This window comes from Squalius cephalus, assembly GCF_949319135.1.
Source record: "Squalius cephalus genome assembly, chromosome: 8".
NCBI classification, from domain to species: Eukaryota; Metazoa; Chordata; class Actinopteri; order Cypriniformes; family Leuciscidae; genus Squalius; species Squalius cephalus.
Genome location: NC_137129.1, coordinates 6,201,357 through 6,226,294, shown reverse-complemented (window position 1 = coordinate 6,226,294; position 24,938 = coordinate 6,201,357). Strand labels below are relative to the sequence as shown.

The window sequence follows — 24,938 nt, the reverse complement described above, 5'->3', positions numbered from 1 at the left end:
GCGTTATCATGATAATAGAATGTAAAGAGTTTTTAAAAAACAGATTAGCTTAACGCTAGTATATGGCGCATAGAATAATTAAAAGTAAATCGCTAGTTAATACCACAACTAACAAGGCTCAAAATAGCCTCACACTAACACGGTAGCATAATGAGGGTCCCTACATACAGAACTTTGTATGTGTACAGACAGTTTAATAAGAAGATACTTTATAAAGACGCGTACACATACGCGTATACAGGCAGGAGCCATCTTGGAAAACAGTCTCGACTAGTCGAGTCACGAACGCCGTGCTAAGTGAGCTGGTCGATAGGAATTACGTTTGTGAAATCTAATTTCATGGAAATGCATGAATTATATCTGTTTATTGAAATATATGGGTGACTAACTATAAGGGGCCCCATACTTTCAATATTTTAACAAAAACATAGCTCAAGCATTTTCACTCAAAGAGGTGAATCTCGCGTGAAATGTTGTTGTGGGCTACGCGTGAGATGTGAACGAATTAAAAGTTGTGAAGAGGTGAGCGAACAGTACGTGTACAAGAAAATGGTTCGTGTTTGTGCTTTTCCCGGCTGCGATACGAAAATGAAACGCTACAATCCGGAAAGTTTTCACAGACTTCCTCTGCAGAATAGTTACATGTTGAAGCAGTGGCTGGTCGTATTACATTTCCATGTCGAAACACCGGTAGAAACGCTTCGACTGATGGACTACCGCGTCTGCAGTAAACATTTCGATAAGGATGACTTCATCTTATCCAGAAGAACCTCCGATACTCTCAGAAGAAATCACCTCAAGAAAACTGCTGTACCGAGAGCCGAAATACCTGTTGCAGATCATTTGGACGAGGTAATGTGTGAACACGAAACATTATTTGCTTGCTGTTGCTAAAGTCGAGCCTTTCTGCCGTAAAGCTGTAGGTATACCTTCATTGAAACTGTACATTTATTTTATTGCATTTACAGTGTGTATCCTGTGGAAGCACTAGTCTCTGTTGCGTTCAGTTTTTTTAAATTGTTTATTTATTTTCTTTATTGCGTTCAGTGCTTTCTTCAGGAAACCGCGGACCATATGAGATTCCTAGTCACAGTTTATCTCACTTAGTTAGCACGGCGTTCGGGGCTCGACTAGTCGAGACTGTTTTCCAAGATGGCTCCTGCCTGTATACGCGCAATGTACTGTCTTTATAAAGTATCTTCTTATTAAACTGTCTGTACACTTACAAAGTTCTCAATGCTTCGGTTTGCATGTAGGGACCCTCATTATGCTACCGTATTAGTGTGAGGTTATTTTGAGCCTTGTTAGTGGTATTGACTAGCGATTTACTTTTAGTTATTCTATACCCCATATACTAGCGTTATAAGCTAATCTGTTTTTAGAGATAAAACTCTTAACTTACGTTTAAACAGTTGAGTTTTACCGTTTTCGAATCCATTCAGCCGATCTCCGGGTCTGGTGGTACCACTTTTAGCATAGATCATTGAATCGGACAGGACCATTAGCATCTCTCTCAAAAAATGACCAAAGAGTTTCGATATTTTTCCTATTTAAAACTTGACTCTTCTGTAGTTACATCGTGTACTAAGACCGACAGAAAATTGAAAGTTGCTATTTTCTAGGCTGATATGGATAGGAACTATACTCTCATTCCTGTGTAATAATCAAGAAACTTTGCTGCCGTACCATTGGTCCAGCAGGCGTAATGATATGACGCAGCGCCTGAAAATAGTCCCCAGCTCTGTAACTTCCACGTGACCGGAACTAAGTTTGTGTAGTTTCAGCCGGCAAATTAGGTAAAGTTAGTGGATTTTCCTGTGCGATTAGCCATGTGCCTGTGCGTAGTAAAGGGCTGTGATAGTAAGTGGAGGGGATACTATACCGGCGTCATGTTTCACAGAATACCAGTGAACAACAAGAATCTAAAGAATCAATGGTTGGCTGCTCTGAACATTGATCTCAAAACACCGGTAGAATCGATCAAGAAATGGCGTGTTTGCTCAGAGCATTTTGGACCAGATGACTATAAAGAAAACAAGGACAGTACGGTACGGCGTCTAAAGGATACGGCCATCCCAACAATCTTCAGAGTACAGACAGGTCCAAGTGTATCATCATCACCCATGGCTGTAAGTATAACAATTTTATTTTTTGTTAGCTTGAACCACTTGATTGAAAAAGCACTGCCGTTGTCTTTATCTTCCTGTGAAATGCAATCAATGAGTGCTAGGTTTGCTCGATCATTTGTTTTGTACAGTAGCCTATATAACGTTAGTAGTTTTGTTGTAGAGTTCTGGTGAGGTATAGTTTAATTAAAGGAAACTTGTGGAATTTTCAGTATTGTTTATCTAAAGTTTCTATAGTACAAAATACTAGTGATGTCACGTTATGTGCCGAAGCTTTGGAGTGTGTGTGTGCTACAAGGCACGCTGTCACGTTGGTTATGCTGACGGAAGTTAGCCTATTTTCAGGCGCTGCGTCATATCATTACGCCTGCTGGACTCATGGTACGGCCGCAAAGTTTCTTGATTATTCCGCAGGAATGAGAGTATAGTTCCTAGCCATATCAGCCTAGAAAATGGCAACTTTACATTTTCCTTCGGTCTTAGTACACGATGTAACTACAGAAGAGTCAAGTTTTAAATAGGAAAAATATCAAAACTCTTTGGTCATTTTTTTGAGAGAGATGCTAATGGTCTTGTCCGATTCAATGATCTATGCTAAGCTATGCTAAAAGTGGTGCCGCCAGACCCGGAGATCGGCTGAAAACGGTCAAACTCAACTGTGTAACTCTGGGGGAGTTGTAAAATGAGCCTATTTCCAAAAAAAAGTGAAGTATCCTTAGTATTTGGCTGATAACGTGTTCGTGTACAGGTAGGTTGGGGGAGGGCGCATCATGAAACACTGTGTATTTTTATGCAGTCAAAAGTAAAATTTAAAATGGCAAACGTTTTTGCATTACCATATTCAAAAATTCCTCACTACTGTAGATTTGTGTAGTTTTTGTAGCATTGGAGAAATGGAGCAAGGACAATTCCGGTGCAAAATGAACCTAGGGGTTAATAGAGCTGGTAAGTCCCGCCCATCCGTAAAACCCCAAGTGGACCTCTAGGTTGAAAAATCGTCAATGCAAGTCAATGGGGGAAAATAATTATTTTCTGGTCCCGTTTGAATTGTGCCATGAATGTGAACATATGTTGTCTGTGAATTTTTTATATAATTTTTCATGTTACGAGTTTGACAGTATATGGTATGATTCTTCGGCTAGCAGTTGTGGAAAAGACATAACGAGAAAGACTACATGTCGCCTATGTGACGTCACCCTATAAAGTTGACTTACCCGTGGTTTTCGCCAACCTCAACGATTTTGTCCTCTCCCTGAAAGAAGGCGGTGAAGTGCACCAAAGACACAGTCATGTTTAGCGGGATCTGTGAGCTAGTGTCCGTGTGCTAGTGGTGGTGACGTTTTAAACGCGTCGAAAGCAGCGAAGAGTTGTAGTCCACAAAGTGCTCTCACACAAAGTCTAACCGTATCAAACTTCTACACGCTAAATTGTAGCATTCTTTACACGAAAAGTTATATAAAAAATTCACAGACAACATATGTTCACATTCATGGCACAATTCAAACGGGACCAGAAAATAATTATTTTCTCCCATTCACTTGCATTGACGATTTTTCAACCTAGAGGTTCAGTGGGGTTAGCGGAAGGGGCGGGACTTACCAGCTCTATAACACATGGGTACCGAGTCGACCGTTACCCCTACAGCTGGGATGTGAGGTTCCCTAGGTTCATTTTGTGCCGGAATTGTTCTTTAGTATTGTGTAAGTTCCAGCTCATGTCGGGTAAAGGGGAATGAGGAAGCTGATAAACTGGCAAAGGATCCTTAGATCAACATCAGAGTACAGATAAGTAAAATGGAAATTAAGGGGTTGAATTGAACTGAAGTGTAAAAGGTGGCAAAGAATATGGGACAGTGAAATAAGTGGAAGGCATCTGTATAGTATACAAAGAAATGTGGGGGTGGAAAAACAAATGTTAACAGGAAAAAGAATGTGATAATGACAAGATTACATATTGAGCATGCAACACTAAATCAAAGTTTGTATAAAATAGGGAAACATGAAACTGGTAATTGTGATAAATGTGGATACCCAGAAACAGTAAATCACTAGAATGCACAGCATACAATAGAGAACGACTTAAATTAGTTCAGTCACTAAATGAAAGGGGTGAAAGCAATTATTCACTTAAAGGAACACTCTGACTTTTTGGGACTTTAGCTTATTCACAGTATCCCCCAGAGTTAGATAAGTCCATACATACCTTTTTCATTTCTGTGCGTTCTGTAAGTGTTATTTGACGCACCCACCGCTAGCCTAGCTTAGCACAAAGACTGGATGTAAATGGATAAGGTAGCATACTAATCCCAATAAGTGACAAAATAATGCAAACATTTTCCTATTTACATGTTGTGATCTGTATAGTCACAGCGTGTACAAATAACAAGGCTATATGAGACAGAGACCATTTTTAATCGTATAAATACTGGGAACTATATTCTCACTAGGCGTAGGAGCACAGCTACTTGGGCGGAGTGGCTACTTGGGCGGCAGTAGCAGTTTTAACATTAAGTGACATGGCATCTGACGCACAGAAGCCAATGGCACATGTCACTATGCGCATTGGCACATCCGGTGGCACATCCGGTCTTCATTGGCATGTGCCAGTGGATAGTGGCATGTGTCATTGACATTATTGGCATGTGCCACTGACATGACACCTGACTGACACCGAGTCGCGGAACATGTCACCGTGTTTCGACACCTCCAGTAGTGACTGACAGATTAATCGAACACCTATAGCCTACTGACGTAATTGTGCCATAAAATCCTAAATAAATAGCCTAATTTTGTGATATTTAAAATATCAATTAAACGAATTAAAGTGCATTAATGTTTTTTCAAACGTGTTATTTGTGTCACGTCTGTATTTGATTGGTATGTGCCACTGAATGTTTTGTAATACCAGTGCTACTTTATGTTGTTTATCTCGCAAAGTCACAAACTGGCCATTCTAGGAAAGACACGAAATAAATCTATCATGGGTCACTACGAATAACGCATTAACAGTCGCGTCCGTTACTGTAAACCTTTATTTTTGCGTGATGCTGCACAGACGCACGCCAGTAGGTGTCAGTATAAGTGAGTGTAACACTGGCCAGCGCAAGATTCTTATCTGTGGCTTAAATATTGCAAGTCCTTCCAAAAAGTGTAAACAAATGAATTATTAAAAATCATATGTTTGTTAGGCTATGTATCTGAAAAGGAGTATACCGAGCTACGAGCAATATTCTTTATTTATACAAGTGCAAAAAAGTGCTCAGTGCAACAAACGTTCGGTCGCGCAGGACCTTCCTCAGTACTAATATTTAAAAAATAATTTTATGTAATTATTCAATAAATAAAATACATTTTTGTTCTACAAATTAACGATGTGCATATGGTACATAATCTACATTATACTACGGCAGACAGCTGCAGGTGTCACTACTGGAGGTGCCACAACATAAAGAGATGTCAGTTTTAGTGACACATATGTACCAGTGGATATTGGCATGTGTCACTAAAACGTGAGATGTGCCAATGGATTGCGTCATATGCCACTTGCATAACAATTTGCTTTATGCTGTCAAAAAATATGATTTATAACATCGCTAAGTTAATGTGTAGCCTACAACATACATAATTCGATACAATTATTTTGAAATATTAAAGCCACAGATAAGAATCTTGCGCTGGCCAGTGACACTCACTTATACTGACACCTACTGGCGTGCGTCTGTGCAGCATCACGCAAAAATAAAGGTTTACAGTAACGGACGCGACTTAATGCGTTATTCGTAGTGACCCATGATAGATTTATTTCGTGTCTTTCCTAGAATGGCCAGTTTGTGACTTTGCGAGATAAACAACATAAAGTAGCACTGGTATTACAAAAACATTCAGTGACACATACCAATCAAATACAGACGTGACACAAATAACACGTTTATTAAAATATTAATGCACTTTAATTCGTTTAATTGATATTTTAAATATCACAAAATTAGGCTATTTATTTAGGATTTTGTGGCACAATTACGTCAGTAGGCTATAGGTGTTCGATTAATCTGTCAGTCACTACTGGAGGTGTCGCAACACAGTGAAATGTTCCGCGACTCGGTGTCATGTCAGTGTCAGTGTGTCGCGATGTCAGTGGCACATGCCAATGAAGACCGGATGTGCCACCGGATGTGCCAATGCGCATAGTGACATGTGCCATTGGCTTCTGTGCGTCAGATGCCATGTCACTTAATGTTAATACCGCCTCTCTTGGGCGGAGTGAAAGCGCAGCACACGAGACGCCCTGTGGTGAGGAGCAGAGAGTTCGCTCAGAGTTGGAGTAATAGAGTCAGCAATTACTAGATAGTAATTTTATAGTTTAAAATCATGGGTGTTCGCTGTATTGTAAAGAGCTGCGACAATAAACAGGGGAGACCAGGTAATACTATGATGTTTCATAGAATTCCAACCAAAAACGCTGACCTGATGAATCGGTGGCTACTTGTTCTGGGTATAGATCCAAACACACATGTAAACAGCATCAAGAAGTATTTCGTTTGCTCTGAACATTTTACTATAGACGACTATTTTGAAAAAATGCAAGTTGCCACACGGACCAGGAAACGTGTGCTAAAGGATACAGCCATCCCATCGATAATAAAGACAGGACAAATTGGATCACCTGTTGCTGCGGTAAGTGTTCCGTTATGTTTTGAGATGACTAACATTAGCCATACTGTAACAGTGCCATGCTAATGTAATGTAACCTTAGTAGTGACACTATTACGTAACTTTGTATGAATAGCTAAGCTACAAGTAAACAGCACATTTGAAATAGCCTTTCATGATCACCTATGTCAGTTGACGTGTGCATATTTTGTGTATTGACACACTGTATGCAATGGCTATACTACAATTTCATTGAACTATGAATGATCATTATAACAAAATCACTTACTTGGTGGACAGCTGACCATTAGGTTCACTCGGCATGGGGCGTTTCTTCCAGTTGATCTTGTCACGATGGGAAAAAAAACGACAACTGCCGGGTGTATTAGGGCAGATCAAGCCTTGACATTGATGGCAATACCCGGTCCCATTCATTACAACAAAGGCACTCGGTTTCTGTCGACATAGGTTGGCATGTTCCACATTTACACCACCAGTCCGTGTTCGTTCTGATTCTCCCCTCGACATCAATCTGTTCGGCATCTTGTCTTACAACTTCCAAAGTTTGTAACTCCTCGTCTGTGTATTCTGGCTCAAAACTATATGGTTCTGGATCTTGGTTTGATACCCAGTAAAATTCATCAAAGTCAGCTATGATCACGATCGCTACTAGCTAGTTAGTCACGTTAGTTTTGTTTACTGAACCATCAACAGGGCGTCTCGTGTGCTGCGCTTTCACTCCGCCCAAGTAGCTGTGCTCCTACGCCTAGTGAGACTATAGTTCCCAGTATTTATACGATTAAAAATGGTCTCTGTCTCATATAGCCTTGTTATTTGTACACGCTGTGACTATACAGATCACAACATGTAAATAGGAAAATGTTTGCATTATTTTGTCACTTATTGGGATTAGTATGCTACCTTATCCATTTACATCCAGTCTTTGTGCTAAGCTAGGCTAGCGGTGGGTGCGTCAAATAACACTTACAGAACGCACAGAAATGAAAAAGGTATGTATGGACTTATCTAACTCTGGGGGATACTGTGAATAAGCTAAAGTCCCAAAAAGTCGGAGTGTTCCTTTAAGGAAATATTAGGAGAAGGGACAAATTATAGAATTTATGGAAAAAAATCAAAATAAATTGGGAAGTCTCTTTAACGCTGTGCTTCATACTCCAAACCAGTAGTTGGCGGAAAATGCACTTTAAAGTTGGTTTGCCAACCGCCATTTAAATAACAGAATAAGACGACAGTTCAAAAGTTCTGATGTGTTGAATTACACACATTTATCTGTATTTGTATCAGTTTATTGTTTAAAAATGGTCCTTTCGTGTGCGTATCCTGGCTGTTTAAATCTTAAGAAACCAAAAAGATTTTTTCCGCAAGGAAAAAACGTGACTTTCCACAGATTACCTGTACACAATCCTGAGCGCCTGAAGCTGTGGTGTCTCGCGCTGCTGCTGGATGTCAACACGCCCGCGCATTCTCTCATAGTTAAGAGAGTGTGCAGTGATCATTTTTTCGACAGTGAATTCCGCCCCTCCGAGCAAGGAAAGCGTCGTTTTCTGAAAGCGTCGGCTGTGCCCATAACGTTTTTACAGCGAGCAGATGTATGTATGTTTCATAATATTTTTGATGCATTACGTTTTCTTGTCAATATATGAAAATGTGTGGATTTTTTTTTTTTTTGTCCACTGTGTAACTTATCAGAATAATTCCTCGTGTCGTTGCGTTCATGATCAGCCACGTTTGGCTGTATATTTTGATGTCTGCATTTGCATCTTCAAGATGTATTGTTTTAGAGTTTAGGCTACTCATCTGCAATGACTTTTCCTGTCAGATGTTAAATAGACATTTAGAAAATGATCTTGAATGTATGCAAAACTGCTTTTTCTAAGATGTTTATACGCTACAGATGTTTTCCAGATTAAGCGATCTTTAGCAGACATTTTAGAGACGTACCTTTGCTAGTATCTGGGTTATTTTATATTTCATTTGAAGAAAACTTGATTTATTTATATATATATATATATATATATATATATATATATATATATATATATATATATATATATATATGTGTATGTGTGTGTGTGTGTGTGTGTATGTGTATGTATGCATGTATCACAGTGCTGGATCATGTTTTCAGTGATGTGCAGCCCGTATCTGTTTGCATCTCAAAAAATGTTTTTCATGAGGGTTTCATGACCCTTTAATTCCCACGACCGTTGCCGGAAGCCAGTGATTATAGTGTATTAAGTTTTAAATATGGATATTTTTCTTACCAAACCCCATTGCTTTGCTTCAGAAGGCATTTATTAACCCACTGGAGTCATATGGATTACTTTTATGATAAATGTATGCGCTTTTTGGAGCTTCGAAAACTCAAGCACTATTCAAATGATATTACAAAGCTGGGAAGAGTTTATTTAATATTAAGTATAGAGTATTTAATATCTTACTGTGATCAGCTGAAAGAAGAAAGTCATACACCTAGGATGGCTTGAGGTTGAGTAAATTATGGGATAATTTTCATTTTTGGGTGAACTAACCCAGTTTAAAGGGATAGTTCACTTTGAAATTAAATGTTGGTATGTTTTAGCTTACCTCAAGGGCATCCAAGATGTAGGTGTCTTTTTTTCCACAGTAGTTTCAATTTTGATATTTTTAGGTCAAACCGTTCTTGTCTGTCAGTCATATAATGCAGGTCTGTGGTCACTGTCTCAAAGAGCATGCACAGAGTCCAAATTAAAACAATTCCCCATCGTCCAAATTAAACAATTCCCCATCGTAAGTACACATTGATGGCCTAAGACACGAAACGAGCGGTTTGTGTGAGAAAACGAACAGTATTTATATCGTTTTTTAACTCTTGTACACAGCCACGTCCAAGTGATCTGAGGGCACTCGCGCATCCTGGTGTGTGATGTGTGCGCAGACTGGTGCATAGATAGATAGATAGATAGATAGATATATATACTAGATGTCGCCTTGGCTACGGCAGTTCATTGGAACGAATGCCGTAGGCAAGGCGGCATCTATTCTAGTGTGTATATATCTATGCACCAGTCTGCGCACACGTCACACACCAGGATGCGCGAGTGCCCTCAGATCACTTGGATGTGGCTGTGTATCAGAATAATTTAATTCGCACGACCGTTGCCGGAAGCCAGTGATTATGGTGTATTAAGTTTTAAATATGGATATTTTTCTTACCAAACCCCATCGCTTTGCTTCAGAAGGCATTTATTAACCCACTGGAGTCATATGGATTACTTTTATGATAAATGTATGCGCCTTTTGGAGCTTCGGAAACTCAAGCACTATTCAAATGATATTACAAAGCTGGGAAGAGTTTATTTAATATTGAGTATAGTTATTAACTCATTTAATAATATTATTGAGTAATATTATTAAATGAGTTATTTAATAATATTCGTTCCAATGAACTGCCGTAGCCAAGGCGACATCTAGTATATATATAAAATATCAAAATTGAAACTACTGCGGAAAAAGACACCTACATCTTGGATGCCCTTGAGGTAAGCTAAAACATACCAAAATTTAATTTCAAAGTGAACTATCCCTTTAAGTCGATTATCTTCAGGGTTAACCACTGCGGCACCAATCCAGTAGGTGGCGGAATTGCACCATATGTTGCTTTGTAAACAACCACAAGAAGAGTTTCAGGCTGCTCCGCCTTTTCCATACGACAAGTGGATGATGACAGCAAAGAAAGTCCCATAACAATAGCCCACGTGACCTCGTGCGCCTTAAAGCCTCCTAAAGGCTGCTCTTTGAGAGGAATAGACGGATATCTAGTGCCATGCAATAGCTTTCAAGTCTCGTTCCGCTTCTCTTCAAACATGGCTCCTTTACGTTGCGCGTAGCAGTGCGTCCAGATCGCAATTAGATTTTTTTTTCCCGCAATGGTACGCGTGTGCGCTTTTCCTGGATGTTTCAACCGAGAGAAAGCAATTAGACTCCGGCCAACGGCATCGTCACAAGAGGAAAGTTTGATTTTCCACACATTGCCGCTGCATGATCCAGAGAGACTGAAGCTGTGGCTGCTCGCTCTCAAACGGGATATAAACTCACCCATTGAATCGGTCCGCGCATTGAGGGTTTGCAGTGTCCATTTTTCACCGGACGATCTCACAGGACCAACTCGACGATATCTGAATTCAACCGCTGTGCCTGGGCAACAAACCGAGGTGTGTGTGTGTGTGTGTTAGAAAAGGCTCATTATCCTGGTGTTATTGATCGAACAAGGCATGAGAGGTTACGAAAAAAAGATGACAGATTTGTCAGGGGTGAACTGTCCCTTTAACAATGAATTATGATAATCTATTGATTTACATTATTTTGTTTATTTTTCGCAATTCCAAAATCTGATGATGATTATTATGCGGTTGTCTTATTTTCATTTTGACTTTTTTTTTTTTTTTTTTTTTGTGATCTTTTATTAACTATTTTAAGGGAAATGTTCGCCCAAAAAAATAAATTCTGTCCCGTAACGTAACGTCAAATGTTGTCATTTGTCTTGACGTTAAACCAACTTAATATTAAACAGTGTTGACATGATTGATAAAGAATGCAATAACAAACATATTGTATTATTTTTCAAAATAAAATAGCAGCTTGAGGAACATGAGTGTTGTTGACTTTTTTTTTTTTTATATTAGCCTATCCAAGGTTTTTGTATGGAATTGGCCAAATTTACTTTTCATTTAGTAAAGATTAAATACAATTTTATATTATAGGATAGTATTGTGAATTAATGAAACAATGTTAAAGGGTTAGTTCACCCAAAAATGAAAATTATTTCATTAATGACTCACATGTCGTTCCAAGCCCGTAAGACCTCCGTTCATCTTCGGAACAAATGTTTTGATTCTTCTTCTGTATTACAAAAGTTGCATGTAGTTTCCATGTCCTTAAAAAATCTTGAGACTACTTGTCTCACTGGATAAATCGAGTGAATAATCTTATATGTAATTTCTTTAACTTTTATTGGTCAGACAGTATTTTGTCAATCCTTGTTCACGACTCCGCAGTGACGCTGCTGACGTGTTATCCGGTGCGCCCGAGCTTGTTTACAGTCTGAGGGAGACGCACGCTGTGTTCAAGCTATTCTACATCGTTTGTATTTTGGTATTGCTATTTTTTTTTTTTTTTAAATGGTGCGTAAGTGTGCATGTCCCGGATGTCCTAATCGCCAAAAACAACCACGGCGACGTAAAAGTGCATTACCAACGCCGACAGATAAAAGGATTCACTTTTACTCTTTCCCGATAACCGATCCAGAGCGACTAAAGCTATGGCTCCTATGTGTTCAGCGAGATGTTGATTTACCTTTTCAACTCGCCCGTCTACTGACATTGTGCAGTGAGCATTTTTCACCAGACGACTTCAGACCGGGTACGGGAAAGATACGTCGAAAACTGAAAAAAACAGCAGTGCCCAGCCTGTGTTTACCACACACAGAGGTATGTATGTAAGCAGTATAGTGAGATCGTGCAGTGTTACAGTTACTATACAATTTATTCAAATTGCTTGACGACTTAGTTTTATTAAAAAAAAAGTTTTATTTTTAGCGATTAGGACATCCGCGACATGCACACTTATGCACCATTTTTAAAAAATATAGCAATACCAAAATACAAACAATGTAGAATAGCTTGAACACAGCGTGCGTCTCCCTCAGACTGTAAACGAAGCTCGGGCGCACCGGATAACGCGTCACTGCGGAGTCGTGAACGCGGATTGACCCGGGTAAATTCTTTGTTACAAACAAGGTCAAAGAAATCTCTCAAGATATTACACACATTTTACCCTGTCAAGCATTTTCTTAGTAAGTTTAAGAAAGACATTGATGTAAGCTGCTCTTTTTGCTCCTTGCACTTGGAAACAGTACCCCCATATTTGTTGGTATTGTAGTCATGTGCAAAAGTTGTGGTATGAGCTGTCGTTGTTTATTAAGAAAAATGTACTCTTTAATTTTGCTTTGCTTTTTGAAATTGTAATTTTTGGTTATTCAAAGTTTGATAACTGTGTGATAAAGGAGGCTTTTGTAATTAATCTATTAATATTATTAGTCAAATTTCACATCCATAAGTTTAAGTTTTCTAACAAAAAGCCACTTTTTTCTGTATTCCTTAAAGAATTTGAAAATGATCTTTCTACAATTCAATCTACACTGTAAAAAGTGAATAGTTGGATCAACTTAAAAAAAATTACTTCAATTGGTAACACCTAAAGAAATTAAGTTTTCTCAACTTAAATTATCATGTTTTATGATGAAAAACGTGATAATTTAAGTTGAGAACTTAAATTCTTTTTTATTTGTATTTAATTGTTCATATGTGTTTAATCTTGTTAGAAGATTTTTTTTTTTTTTTTACTGATTATGAACAAATTAATCATGACAAACCAAATTAATTGTATTAATTATACCATTGATAAAAACAAGCTGATACCAAGGTATTTTAGGCCTACAATTCGAACATAATTTTTCATGAAAAATCATGATTGTATTTATTTATTTTTCGAAAGTAATGTTAAGTAAAGTAATTGTAAGCAGCTTCTTGCAATACTCTCCTAAATACGTAATAAAACCTAAGTGCAAACATTACCGTTTAATGACCGTCCTTTATTTTTCAGTGCATTTGTTTTACAATATATGGCTATTACTGTCATGGGATTAATATTATAACTATTATGTAGTGTAGACAGACGCAACTAAAAGAGGTTTGCATTTTTCTTTGTTTAATTTGCACACTGAATATGGGTTGGCGCTTTTAATTTTGAACTCTCAAAGTGCACCAGATTGATGAATTTAACATTTAAAATGCACAAAATTTTCTTACGGGGGGGCATGCCCCCGAACCCCCCTGGAAGGCCCGAGGTCCACCCACCACAGATTTACCAAAAATCATGTGAGAGAAACTGGTATTGCAATGCCAATGCAGCTTATAGCTTGTTTTTTGGATGAATCACTGTGGAGTATATTTCAATTGTAATAATAAAAGACAATTTTGCACTTATTTAATCTGTTAACTCTCACTTGTTCCTGGGCGCTCATTAGTTTGGAGGTGGAGGGCGTTCAGGGACCTGGATATTGGATAGGGGGCGCTGGCCCAAAAAAGGTTGAGAACCATGGTTTGAAGCAATAAAAAAAAATTGCATATAACTTTAAGTTCAGAGTCAGTGAACATTATAATGAATAAATAATGAGAAGAAAAAAAAAAAAAAGACAACAGACCCGGAAGAGAATACAATGCTGAATAAAGTCATAGTTTTTGTTATTTTTGGACCTAAATGTATTTTCGATGCTTCAAAAACTTCTAACTAACCCACTGATGTCACATGGACTACTTTGATGATCTCTTTATTACCTTTCTGGACATGTACAGTACACCGTACATACATTTTCAATGGAGGGACAGAAAGCTCTCGGACTAAATCTAAAATATATTAAACTGTGTTCCGAAGATGAACGGAGGTCTTACGGGCTTGGAACGACATGAGGGTGAGTCATTAATGACAATTTTCATTTTTGGGTGAACTAACCCTTTAATAAAGGTCTTGAATAAGGTTACATTGTTAATTTTTGAATGGCTGACATAAACAAAACTGCTAAATACATACCCATCTTTAAAGGGATGGTTCACCCAAAAATAAAATTAGCCCATGATTTACTAACCCTCAAGTCATCATAGGTGTATATGGCATTCTTCTATCGATGAATACAATTAGAGTAATATTAAAAAATGTCCTGGCGCTTCCAAGCTTTATAATGGCAGTAAATGGCTGTTTCTGTTTTGAAGTCCATAAAAGTGCATCTATATCCACATCATAAAAGTGCTCCACATGGCTCCGGGGGGTTAATAAACGCCTTATGAAATGAAGCGATGTGTACGTGTAAAAATATCCATATTTAAAACTTTATCGACTAAAATATCTAGCTTCCGGCAGACTGCCATACGCATAGATTTAAGGCGAAAGCGTAACCTTTGACCTGATGCATTGAGGAATGCGAAACAATACTGTCAGTAATTACTCACCCTCATGTAGTTCAAACCCCATAAGACTTTCATTCATCTTTGGGACACAAATTAAGATATTTTTTATTTAATCTGAGAGCTGTCTCACTTCTCCATAGGCTTCTAGGTAATTGCATCTGTTAGTAAACAGTAAAGTTAGTAAAGACCATGTTTAAAATAGTCCAATTGACTACAGTTGGTCAACCTTACATTTATAAAGCGACGAGAATACTTTTTGTGCGCAAAAAAAACAAATAACGACTTTATTCAACTATTAATTTTCTTCCGTGCCATGAGTTCATGAGAGCGCCACGACGCATGCGCGAGAACTGAGAAGACGATGTCCCGACAGGACAGCCGGAAGCGCTACACCGTTTGTTTACATGCAGAGGAAGACGCGCGCTGTATGTAAGCTATTGAATTCGACTTTGATTGTGCTTTAGGTCTCAATGTAGTGTTTAAAATGGTGCTAAAGTGTGCATTTCCTGGATGTCAGAATCGTGAGAAACCGAGAAAACGTAAAAGTGCCTCACCAATGCCGCAAAATGAATGTCTTCCCTTTCACACTTTCTCGTTAAAGGAGAACTTGGTAACTTTTTTAACTTAATAAAACTGTCTAGAAATCATTTGGATGGTTAAACAACCTATTCTGGTGATATTGATGACTTTCCCTGCTCCCCCCAGCGTTCCCAGGTGGAAAACCAACCTTGCAACTTGGGGACTGCCGTCCCGGTAAGACAGAAATTGGAAGTCTCGTGAGAAGCGAGAACGAGCGCGAGCGCGAAACACGAATTGCTTTACGGCAATTCGACATAAACACACACGCATGTATGATGTATTACCAGATAACCCACCTCGGTAGACATAGCTCCACACGATACAGTTGGCTTGCTCCGATCATAACAAACGCACATGAGCAGCGGTAGAGAGGGGGAGGAGGCTGCCGCAAGTGAGTTTTTACGTCCGTGTTGTGAAATATACGCCCCCCCACAGCTGTAGGGGGAGCTCGTGGGGAAAACATGCGACAACAAAAGGGAAAATCAGCGAAGAAGTGACTAGAGTTTTCTAGAGTTGCCGAGTTCTCCTTTAAATGATTCTGAGCGACTGAAGCTGTGGCTGCGGGGTGTTAATTTACCGCTTCGGTACGTCAAGCAAATGAAGATGTGCAGTGAACATTTTTCACCAGACGACTACAAACCAAGTCAACAAAAGACACAACTCCTTCTGAAATCAACTGCTGTGCCCAACTTTTTTAAAGAAAACATTAAAGGAACACTCCACCGTTTTCTCATATCAAACTGTTATTCCCTTAACTAAGACGAGTTGATACATACCTCTTTCGTCTCAGTGCGTGCACTCAATCTTTGATAGCACTTAGCTTAGCCCAGTTCATTCATTATGATCCAAACAGAGATGAATCTAGAAGCGACCAAACACCTCCACGCTTTCCCTATTTAAATACAGTTATACTACAGGGCCGTTGAATGCTTGAATCTGATTGGTTGACGAACGTTCTAAGGTGTGCATTATTTTCAGGGAAACGCACAGCTAAAGTAGTTCCAGGCAGGTCTTGACCGCATTACAGTTCCATATCACTTCGCGTAGTCAACTGTAATAACGGAAAATAGGATACAATTCATAACAAGAAAAAAACATGCAGCCCCATGCGCTTGATCTGCAATTTTCAATGTCTAGCTTCACAATCAATGGAAACATGCAGTTTAATTTTAATAAATAAAGTATATTCCTATCTATAATCAATAGAAAATTAAACTGAATATAGGCTAAATAAATGGATAGTCCTGCAGCACGGATTTTTATTGCAGATAATATAACAAATAAATAGTTATTGATAGGCCTTACTTGTTAAAAGGCTTTTTTTTTCATTTATTTGGCTAGTCTACTGTCATCTGTCAATAATAGAAAAAAAAAAAAATGACCGAATGAAATAATATTGACGCACATGCTTTTGTCTCATTATTGCAACATCTCTCTCTAATAACTGCATAAAGCCGAGCCGAGGACACACTTTAAGGCCGGTTATGAATGTAATTTGATGACTGATCATGCCCAAACGCGTGTTCAAAGTCGGTGTTTAAAATATGCTGCGATGAAAACAGTCACAGAATGTGTCAGCTAGTCGTGTGTCCCCAGTATTAGTCTGCTATCAGTGGCTCAAACCTCCGTTACTAACTCTAAAATGACGTTTTGGAATTAGCAACGGAGGCATTGGAATTTTAATGAGCGTTTTAATGACAAAAACTTTACAAACGTCTTGAAATACATAATCTGAACAATGTTGTCCGAAGTCGGTAAATATCCTATACCGAAGTCGGGTAAAAATTATTTCTGTAATTCAACGGCGTGTTGTCAATTATTCCTTACTTACACGACCAAGTATGGTGACACAAAATAAAACGTGGCGCTTTTCTAAGCGGGTAAAAAGGATAACTATAATGTATGGCGGAATAACACTTAGGAGCACTTCAACTCGGCGCAGTAATATCATCACTCCTGGAAAAATCCTAGAACCAACGTGACCTGCACGCCTGCACCAGTCAATATTATCCATCTGCAGTCCCGGAGGCCGCATTTTCAGGACCCTATTTTTTTTTTTGTGATCGCGCCACATACCGAGTCGAGAACCGCAGTCCCAAGAATGCATTTCCAGGACCCTAGTTTTGGAGGACCGAAAAAAGTGCCACCAAGGCAGTATTTCCACCCAGTTTTAACTATATTAGAGTTTTATTTTAACTTTTATTACACCAAAATACTACTTTCTTTATTGCAATTAAACCTGGTTCCTAGGAATGTTGAGAAGTTATTGGGTCTAACTAGCATAATATAATAACTCAAGTAAAATAAACAAGGAATCATGTTATAGTCTTTTCAGTCACTAGATCGACCACATTTTCAAGTACAGAGGGAAGACAAGGATGACTCTGGGGGTTGATTTAAGATTGTGTATATTTTTACTAAATAATGAACACACAAAAACAAATCTGTTTATGACGTGAACCACATATACAGAACTTCATGGACAACATCATCACTGACTCCTAAGAGAGAGAAAGAGAAGTGAATTAAATAAGGAACATTTAGTTGAACATGTTATACTCTCTAATTTTAAATTTCATATTTAACAGATCTTAGTTACCACAGAGTGCACACACATATACAATACAAATATAATGATATCAATTAATGTTCATAATACTATTATTGCATACTGTTTAAAGATTTGGAAAAAAATTATTTCGATCTTGTGGGAACAAAGGTTCTAGAAACACTCATGTCAATAAAGCCCATCTGAACTGAGAAAAAAAATAGAGAGAGATGCAAGAAATCTGAATAGAAACAACATTGACAACTTTTCCTGACTATATATATATATATATATATATATATATATATATATATATATATATATATATATATATATTAGTTTTTTTTAACTACTTCATTTAAGTATTAAAGGAGAACTCCGGTCAATTTTAACATTGAGCTAATTTTTTTGTACATTTGGAGTGCTGTCAAAACAGAGAACAACGAAAAAAATCGGTGTTGCCTACACCGTGTTATCCTCTTTTTAAAATTTGCACCCTGTTGACTTCAATGGGGAAAGTTTTAAACCTGCTTTTAGCCTCTTAACATCCTTGATGTGTCATTACAAGTGCACAGGTCATGTGAGTGATTCCTTCGGAGTGAACGCGGGTCAATCTGACTGCAGTAGATGTGAAAGATATGAATAAAAATTATTTATTTAGCCAGCGCACATACCTGTATTTACATCCTGTTTTCGGTCAAAGTCCATAGTAATCGATTGTCGAGTTCATGCGCATGATCATAGGTACTAAACCAATGCGCGTGAACTCGACAATCGATTACTATGGACTTTGACCGAAAACAGGAAATAAATACAGGTATGAGCGCAGGTATGCTGTATTTTAGTATTAGAGCCCGACTGATATGGATTTTTGGGCGCCGATGCCGATACCGATAAAAAAAAGCCAGATACCGATATATCGGCCGATATTATTTATGTGTATATTATAATACAGTAGCAATATTATTTATGTGTATTATAGTACAGTAAGTTTGGACACACTTTCCAATTGGTGATGGGTACTGTATATAGAAAAACAGTATAAACAGAATAAATACAGTATATAAACGTTTTGCAATGATAACTCAAATGTGGTGATTAAACACTTGTGTGACAAAGATATGTAATGGAGGCAGGGTGAATGATAGAATGAGAATTTGAGCTGTAATATTTTATATTATAATATAATATATAGCATTTTATATTATATTATATTATATTATAAATACTCTTCTATTTTTAATCTTAATTTCTCTAATATCTACCAGTGGAGGAAGAGCTCAGATCTTTTTAGTAAAGTAAAATTAATAATATCATAATGAAAACGTTTATAATTACATATGTACAGTAGTTTTATACTATTTTAAATTAGTAAGCAAAATGTACTAAACGTGAAACTAGGGCTGGACCCGAATATTCGAATATTCATTCGGTGGGTTGGTATTCGATTTGAAAATTTGACATTCGAATATTTGTTGTTGTTGTTGTTTTTTTTTTACATCTGGGATCCCCCGCGAAACGGTTCTCATTCGCGCTTGAATAAGGCCGGCGACACACTGACTGCGTGGCATGGCCGTTTTTATTTCGGCTCCCATGTTAACAGGTTGGAGTTTGCACACTGCCTGCGTGAGACACGCGTCTCTCAGGCGCGGCTCGAGCCACGCGGAAAACGCATGCATGCTAGAAACAGAACTGACGCGCAAGTGTTCCAGCAACGGGAGTCTTCTCTGGCAAGAGCGCAGAACAGCGGAGTTTGTATGGAGGAAGTGCATGTCTGAGCTTGTGTTTTGGATTAAGCTGTGTTGCTTTGACATTGTGGAAAATAGAATAATAGAAACAAAATGTATTAGCCTTTTTACCCGTTATTATCAATCTAAATTAATCTCGTTTTTTAATTTAACTTAATTTCGTTTTTCTTTATTTAAATTTCGTTTTTTCTTTATTTAAATTTCGTTTAATTTCTTTATTTAAATTTCGTTTAATTTCTTTATTTAAATTCCGTTTTTCTTTATTTAAATTCCGTTTTTCTTTATTTAAATTTCGTTTAATTTCTTTATTTAAATAAAGAAATTAAACGAAATTTAAATAAAGAAATTAAACGAAATTTAAATAAAGAAAAACGGAATTTAAATAAAGAAATTAAACGAAATTTAAATAAAGAAATTAAACGAAATTTAATTAAAAAATTAAACGAAATTTAAATAAAGAAATTAAACGAAATTTATATTTCGTTTTTCTTTATTTAAATTTCGTTTTTCTTTATTTAAATCTACCCTTTACTGTGTCAGTAATTTTGTTAGTCAGAAAAATATTAGACTACCTTAAAAGTATTGCTTAATTTAACAGACCTGTGTGTGTGCGTTTTATATCACTAACAGTGTCCGTTCTCGGACGCGTTCTCTGCCTGCATGAGGTGCGCCGCTTCCCGCTCGCGCTGTTCTGTAGTTTACTAAAAGTGTATTAATTCTGAACGTGTCACTCTCCATCTGGCTACTTTTAATGCAAAATGGCCCTATATAAAGTGTTATAATTACATAAACTATTGGAATATTGCTTGATGTTGTAACGTAGCAGAATGAGCTTTAACACTGTGTCTACACCGGACGCGCTGTTATTTTTTTGCCACTTTTGCCAGTTCTTTGTAACAGCTTTTAGGTGCTTTATTGGCAGCGCCATCCTTACATAAATCACTGCACGCTGCATTTTTTTAAATATTAATTTATCGGCCGTTATAAATGCCGATACCGATAGTTAGGAAAATGCCTAATATCGGCCCGCCGATATATCGGTCGGGCTCTATTTAGTATGACAAAATTTATCTTTTGTCATACTATTGCCTACCCTGAGCTGTGTCCTTGAAAGCACTTCATATAGAGTACAGTACACAGTAAATGACACAATCTAGCACGTGGTATTTTAACAGTCAGTTATTATGATGGCCTCTCTGTTATGTCTGACTATTAAAATGCCATATGTCTCAACCAACATTATAAAACCATGTCAAAATGAAGACGTACTCATAACATGTATTGCGGGTAATGTTAAACAGACTGACTGTGAGCACGTGACTGAAAACATTAAGATTATTTTAACTGAATTAAAAATGCGTAATTAACAAGCTTCCAGGACGAACATGCTACAGTTTATTGTGCTGTCAATAAGTCAACACAGGCTTATCATGCAACAGTTCCGTTAAATGAATGTGCTAACCATTCATTTTGATATGGCAAGCCGTTTTAGCTTAAATTGTACCCAGCGTTACTCGTCGTAATTGCATTTTTACTAGTAAGAATTCAATTAGAGAGCTCTACAATTCAATTCTTACTAGTAGCAATTACAATTAGAGAGCTCTCTTATTCAATTACTACTAGTAAGAATTACAATTACAGAGCTCTCTTATTCAATTAACACTAGTAAGAATTACAATTAGAGAGCTCTGCAAATGAATTTTTACTAGTCATATGTCTCCATTGACTTCCATTCATTTTTAATTACGGAGCTCTACAACTGAATTGTTACTAGTAAGAATTACAATTAGAGAGCTCTACAATTCAATTATTACTAGTAACAATTACAATTACAGAGCTCTCTAATTGAATTTTTACTAGTAAAAATACGAATTAAAGATATGTATAATTGCAGAGCTCTGTAATTGAATTAAAGAGCTCTGCAATTGCATTCTTACTAGTAACAACTGAATTAGAGAGCTCTGTAATTGGAATTACTGTAATTGTAATTCTTACTAGTAATAATTGAATTAGAGAGCTCTGTAATTGTAATTCTTACTAGTAGTAATTGAATAAGAGAGCTCTATAATTGTAATTGCTACTAGTAAGAATTGAATTGTAGAGCTCTCTAATTGAATTCTTACTAGTAAAAATGCATTTACGACGAGTAACGCTGGGTACAATTTAAGCTAAAACGGCTTGCCATATTTTGCAGCATTAGAGGCTAATATATGATGATGGCTATGCATTCAAGACTATTTAGCAAATCAAAAGCTAAACAAATAAAAATTGATTCGCATTTGATACTCGCACTCTGATTGTCATCCATCTTCGCTGGTCCTCTAATTCGGAAGGTGGCGTTGTCACTAAACACCTAAGGTCCTAGAACTGGGGTCCTGAAAATGCAGCCTCCTGTTTTGCAAGCAGATGCAGGGTTGCCAGATTGGGCGGTTTACCGCCCAATTGGGCGGTTTTGCAATCTATTTTGCGGGCAAAAATGGGTTTGGGCGGGTGGATAAAAGTTGGGCTGGTTTCGGATCAGTTCGGCGGGTTTTTGTTCCCGAAACACCGGCACTTCAGATCCTTATTCCTGCGACCCAATGTTCAGCAGGCAGCAGTCTCACTCTCACTCAACCTCACAACACTCCCTCCCACTACCTTAAAGTGACGCACGCCAACACAGATTTGAATGTTGCCATATGATTTTGTCAAAGGTTTAATAGACAGACGAAATGGAAGAAGAACGTGTGAGTGTTTGAATCGAGATCACAGACTTTTAAAGAATGGTGCAGCTATGTAACGACACATTTCATCCTGTTGAAACGAAAGTGGCTATAACTTCGGTCAACCTCATCTATAAGCAAGAAAAAAAAAAAAATTAATTTGAATTAATATCTGTAATAAAAAAAATCGATTTTAAAATCACAAAAAAAAAAAAAAATCGATTTTTTTTTTCTCCAAGCCCTAATATGCATGTTTTATGTTGCCATTTGAAATAACTGAAATGTTAAAGTGGGTTATTTTTTATGTCCATATATCCACTGTTTTTATGTTACTGAATGCTTTTTTTCCAAGTGACTTTTATTGACAATAAAGAGACTCATCGATAAGTTGATCGCATTATTTTCCGTAACATAAGCTTATAGTTTAGTAGAATAGTCTGATTGAGGTCAGTAGCCTACTTTTGCGTTCATTTGATTGAATATTGTTTCTAAAATTGGATAGGCTAAGTCGAAAAATGGGTCATTTTAAAGCTTGTTAATGATTTTAATTTGTTTAAACGAGAAACAAACCACACAAAAAATTGGGCGGTTTTTTGGGCGGTTTTTGACGAGGTTTTGGGCTGGAAAACCTTGCTGGCACCTGGCAACCCTGAGCAGATGCTACTCGCACCAGTAATAGTAGTTTGAGCAGAGTTGACTAAGTATCAGGTTGTAGGAAGATAGTTTGTGAACAATCATGGTAATAACGTGCATCGTAAAGGGTTGTGATAACAAGCCGAAGGTATATAGTGCCGTCATGTTTCACAGAATTCCAACTCACCACAAACGGCGGAAACCTTGGTTAGCTGCTTTGAACATGGATACAACAACACCGGTGGAGATTATGAATAAGTGGCGTGTTTGCTCCGAGCATTTCACACAGGAGGACTATACCTCCACAGGATTACGCCTAAACAATGCGGCCACACCGACAATACTCAAATCACGAACACAACAACGTGGATTCTCATTCTCACTCAACACTGTAAGTGTCCTTTTGCATGGTATTTGGTTGTCCTGGAAGTGTCAGTAACCTTAGCTTGTTGAACTTGAGTTCAACCCGGTTAACGCGAGTAAACTTAGCTGCGAAATCTGGTTGCTCTGGGTCTGCTACAAACCAGTCGTCGTCTACAAAGTCCGCCATTGCAAATGATCTCTTGCAGTTTGCTAGTAGCACGGGTAGAAGTAAAAGTCACGTTGGTTCTATTGACGGAAGTGAGAGAGGATTTTTCAGGAGTGTTGATATTACTGCGCCGAGTCGAAAGTGCTATTCCGCCAGACATTATGGTTATCCTTTTTACCCGCTTAGAAAAGCGCCACGTTTTATTTTGTCACCATACTTGGTCGTGTAACTGTATTTAAATAGGGAAAACGTGGAGGTGTTTGGTCGCTTCTAGCTTCATCTCTGTTTGGATCCTAATGAATGAACTGGGCTAAGCTAAGTGCTAGCAAAGTGTTGTCGCGCGCCAGAGCGATTGAGCGCACGCGGAGACGAGAGAGGTATGTATCAACTCGTCTTAGTTTAAGGAGAACTCCGGGCAATTTTTAAGTTAATCCCAGAGCTCCCACTCAGCTAAAACGGCAGTTATGAGGGCATATACATAAAGAGTGTCTTTGTGCCTTTTAACAGACACAAAATGCAATTAAAATGTCTGTCCAACATGAACAGGGCCCTTACATGACAACAAGATGCGTTTAGCAACTTAGCCATTGTTTAAATTCACCTAAATAGTGTTTTAGACGGCAGTAGTCTCGCGCTGAAGTGCGGAGTTGCTCACAACACAAGTGAAGAAGAAATGGTTCGCGTTTGTGGCAACAGAATGCGAAAATACAATAACTTAAATTTTCATCGTCTTCCTTTCCATGACCTCGAGATTCTGCAGTTGTGGCTAGTTGTACTTCAACTTGAAATTGATAATGTTCAATAAAAAATAAAAAATAATAATTACTTCAACTTGATGTGCAAACTCCCATTAGTCTGCGCAAGCGCCGGAAGTGATCTCTCGTGCGTGTACGTCACTCATTGTTTACACAGAACAGAGATTGTAGTAGGTAAGACGGCTAATAGAAATGGTACTAATTTGCGCTTATCCGAGATGTTTAAACCGACGTAAAAGAAAACAATTACGTATGCTCGCGCGAACTCATCCGGGAGTGGTGAGTTTTCACGAATTCCCAATTTATAAGCCTTCTCTCTTGAAGTTATGGTTGATCGCTCTTCGGCTGGATATCAACACACCCATAAACTTACTAAAGTTGAGGAGGGTCTGCAGCGATCATTTTTCCCCTGATGATTTTACAAAACAAGGAGAGAATCGCATAGTACTGACATCAACAGCTGTGCCTGTGGTGTGTTCGCATCCAACGGAGGTATGTGAACAACGTCTTTGTATGTGTCCTTTCTATTTGTAAAGCTGGCAATACATGAAATGAGCAATAAAATGTAGTCTTGATGTAAGTTAGTAAAACCAAAAAAAAATTTTGCATTTCTATAACTACTACTTTTTTATATGGGCACCATAT

At 37.8% G+C, this 24,938-nt stretch overlaps 1 protein-coding gene across 9 annotated transcripts in view; it reads left to right on the top strand.

Moving 5' to 3' along the window:
- Positions 1-24,938, top strand: part of LOC307162719 (zinc finger MYM-type protein 4-like) — a 48,527-nt gene that overhangs the window by 1,809 nt on the left and 21,780 nt on the right. Inside the window, exon 1 of one of the 9 annotated variants that reach the window (XM_079878246.1) lies at positions 171-2,129. The exons of 2 other annotated variants lie outside the window; for them this stretch is intronic. In XM_079878246.1, the coding sequence (XP_079734372.1) occupies positions 1,830-2,129 (300 nt within the window). In that variant the 5' untranslated portion in view covers positions 171-1,829. Of the gene's footprint in view, positions 1-170; positions 2,130-10,427; positions 10,990-11,863; positions 12,265-23,046; positions 23,401-23,638; positions 24,786-24,938 lie in introns of those variants that run through there. 6 more of the 9 variants (XM_079878243.1, XM_079878245.1, XM_079878242.1 and 3 more) reach the window with 6 other exon arrangements.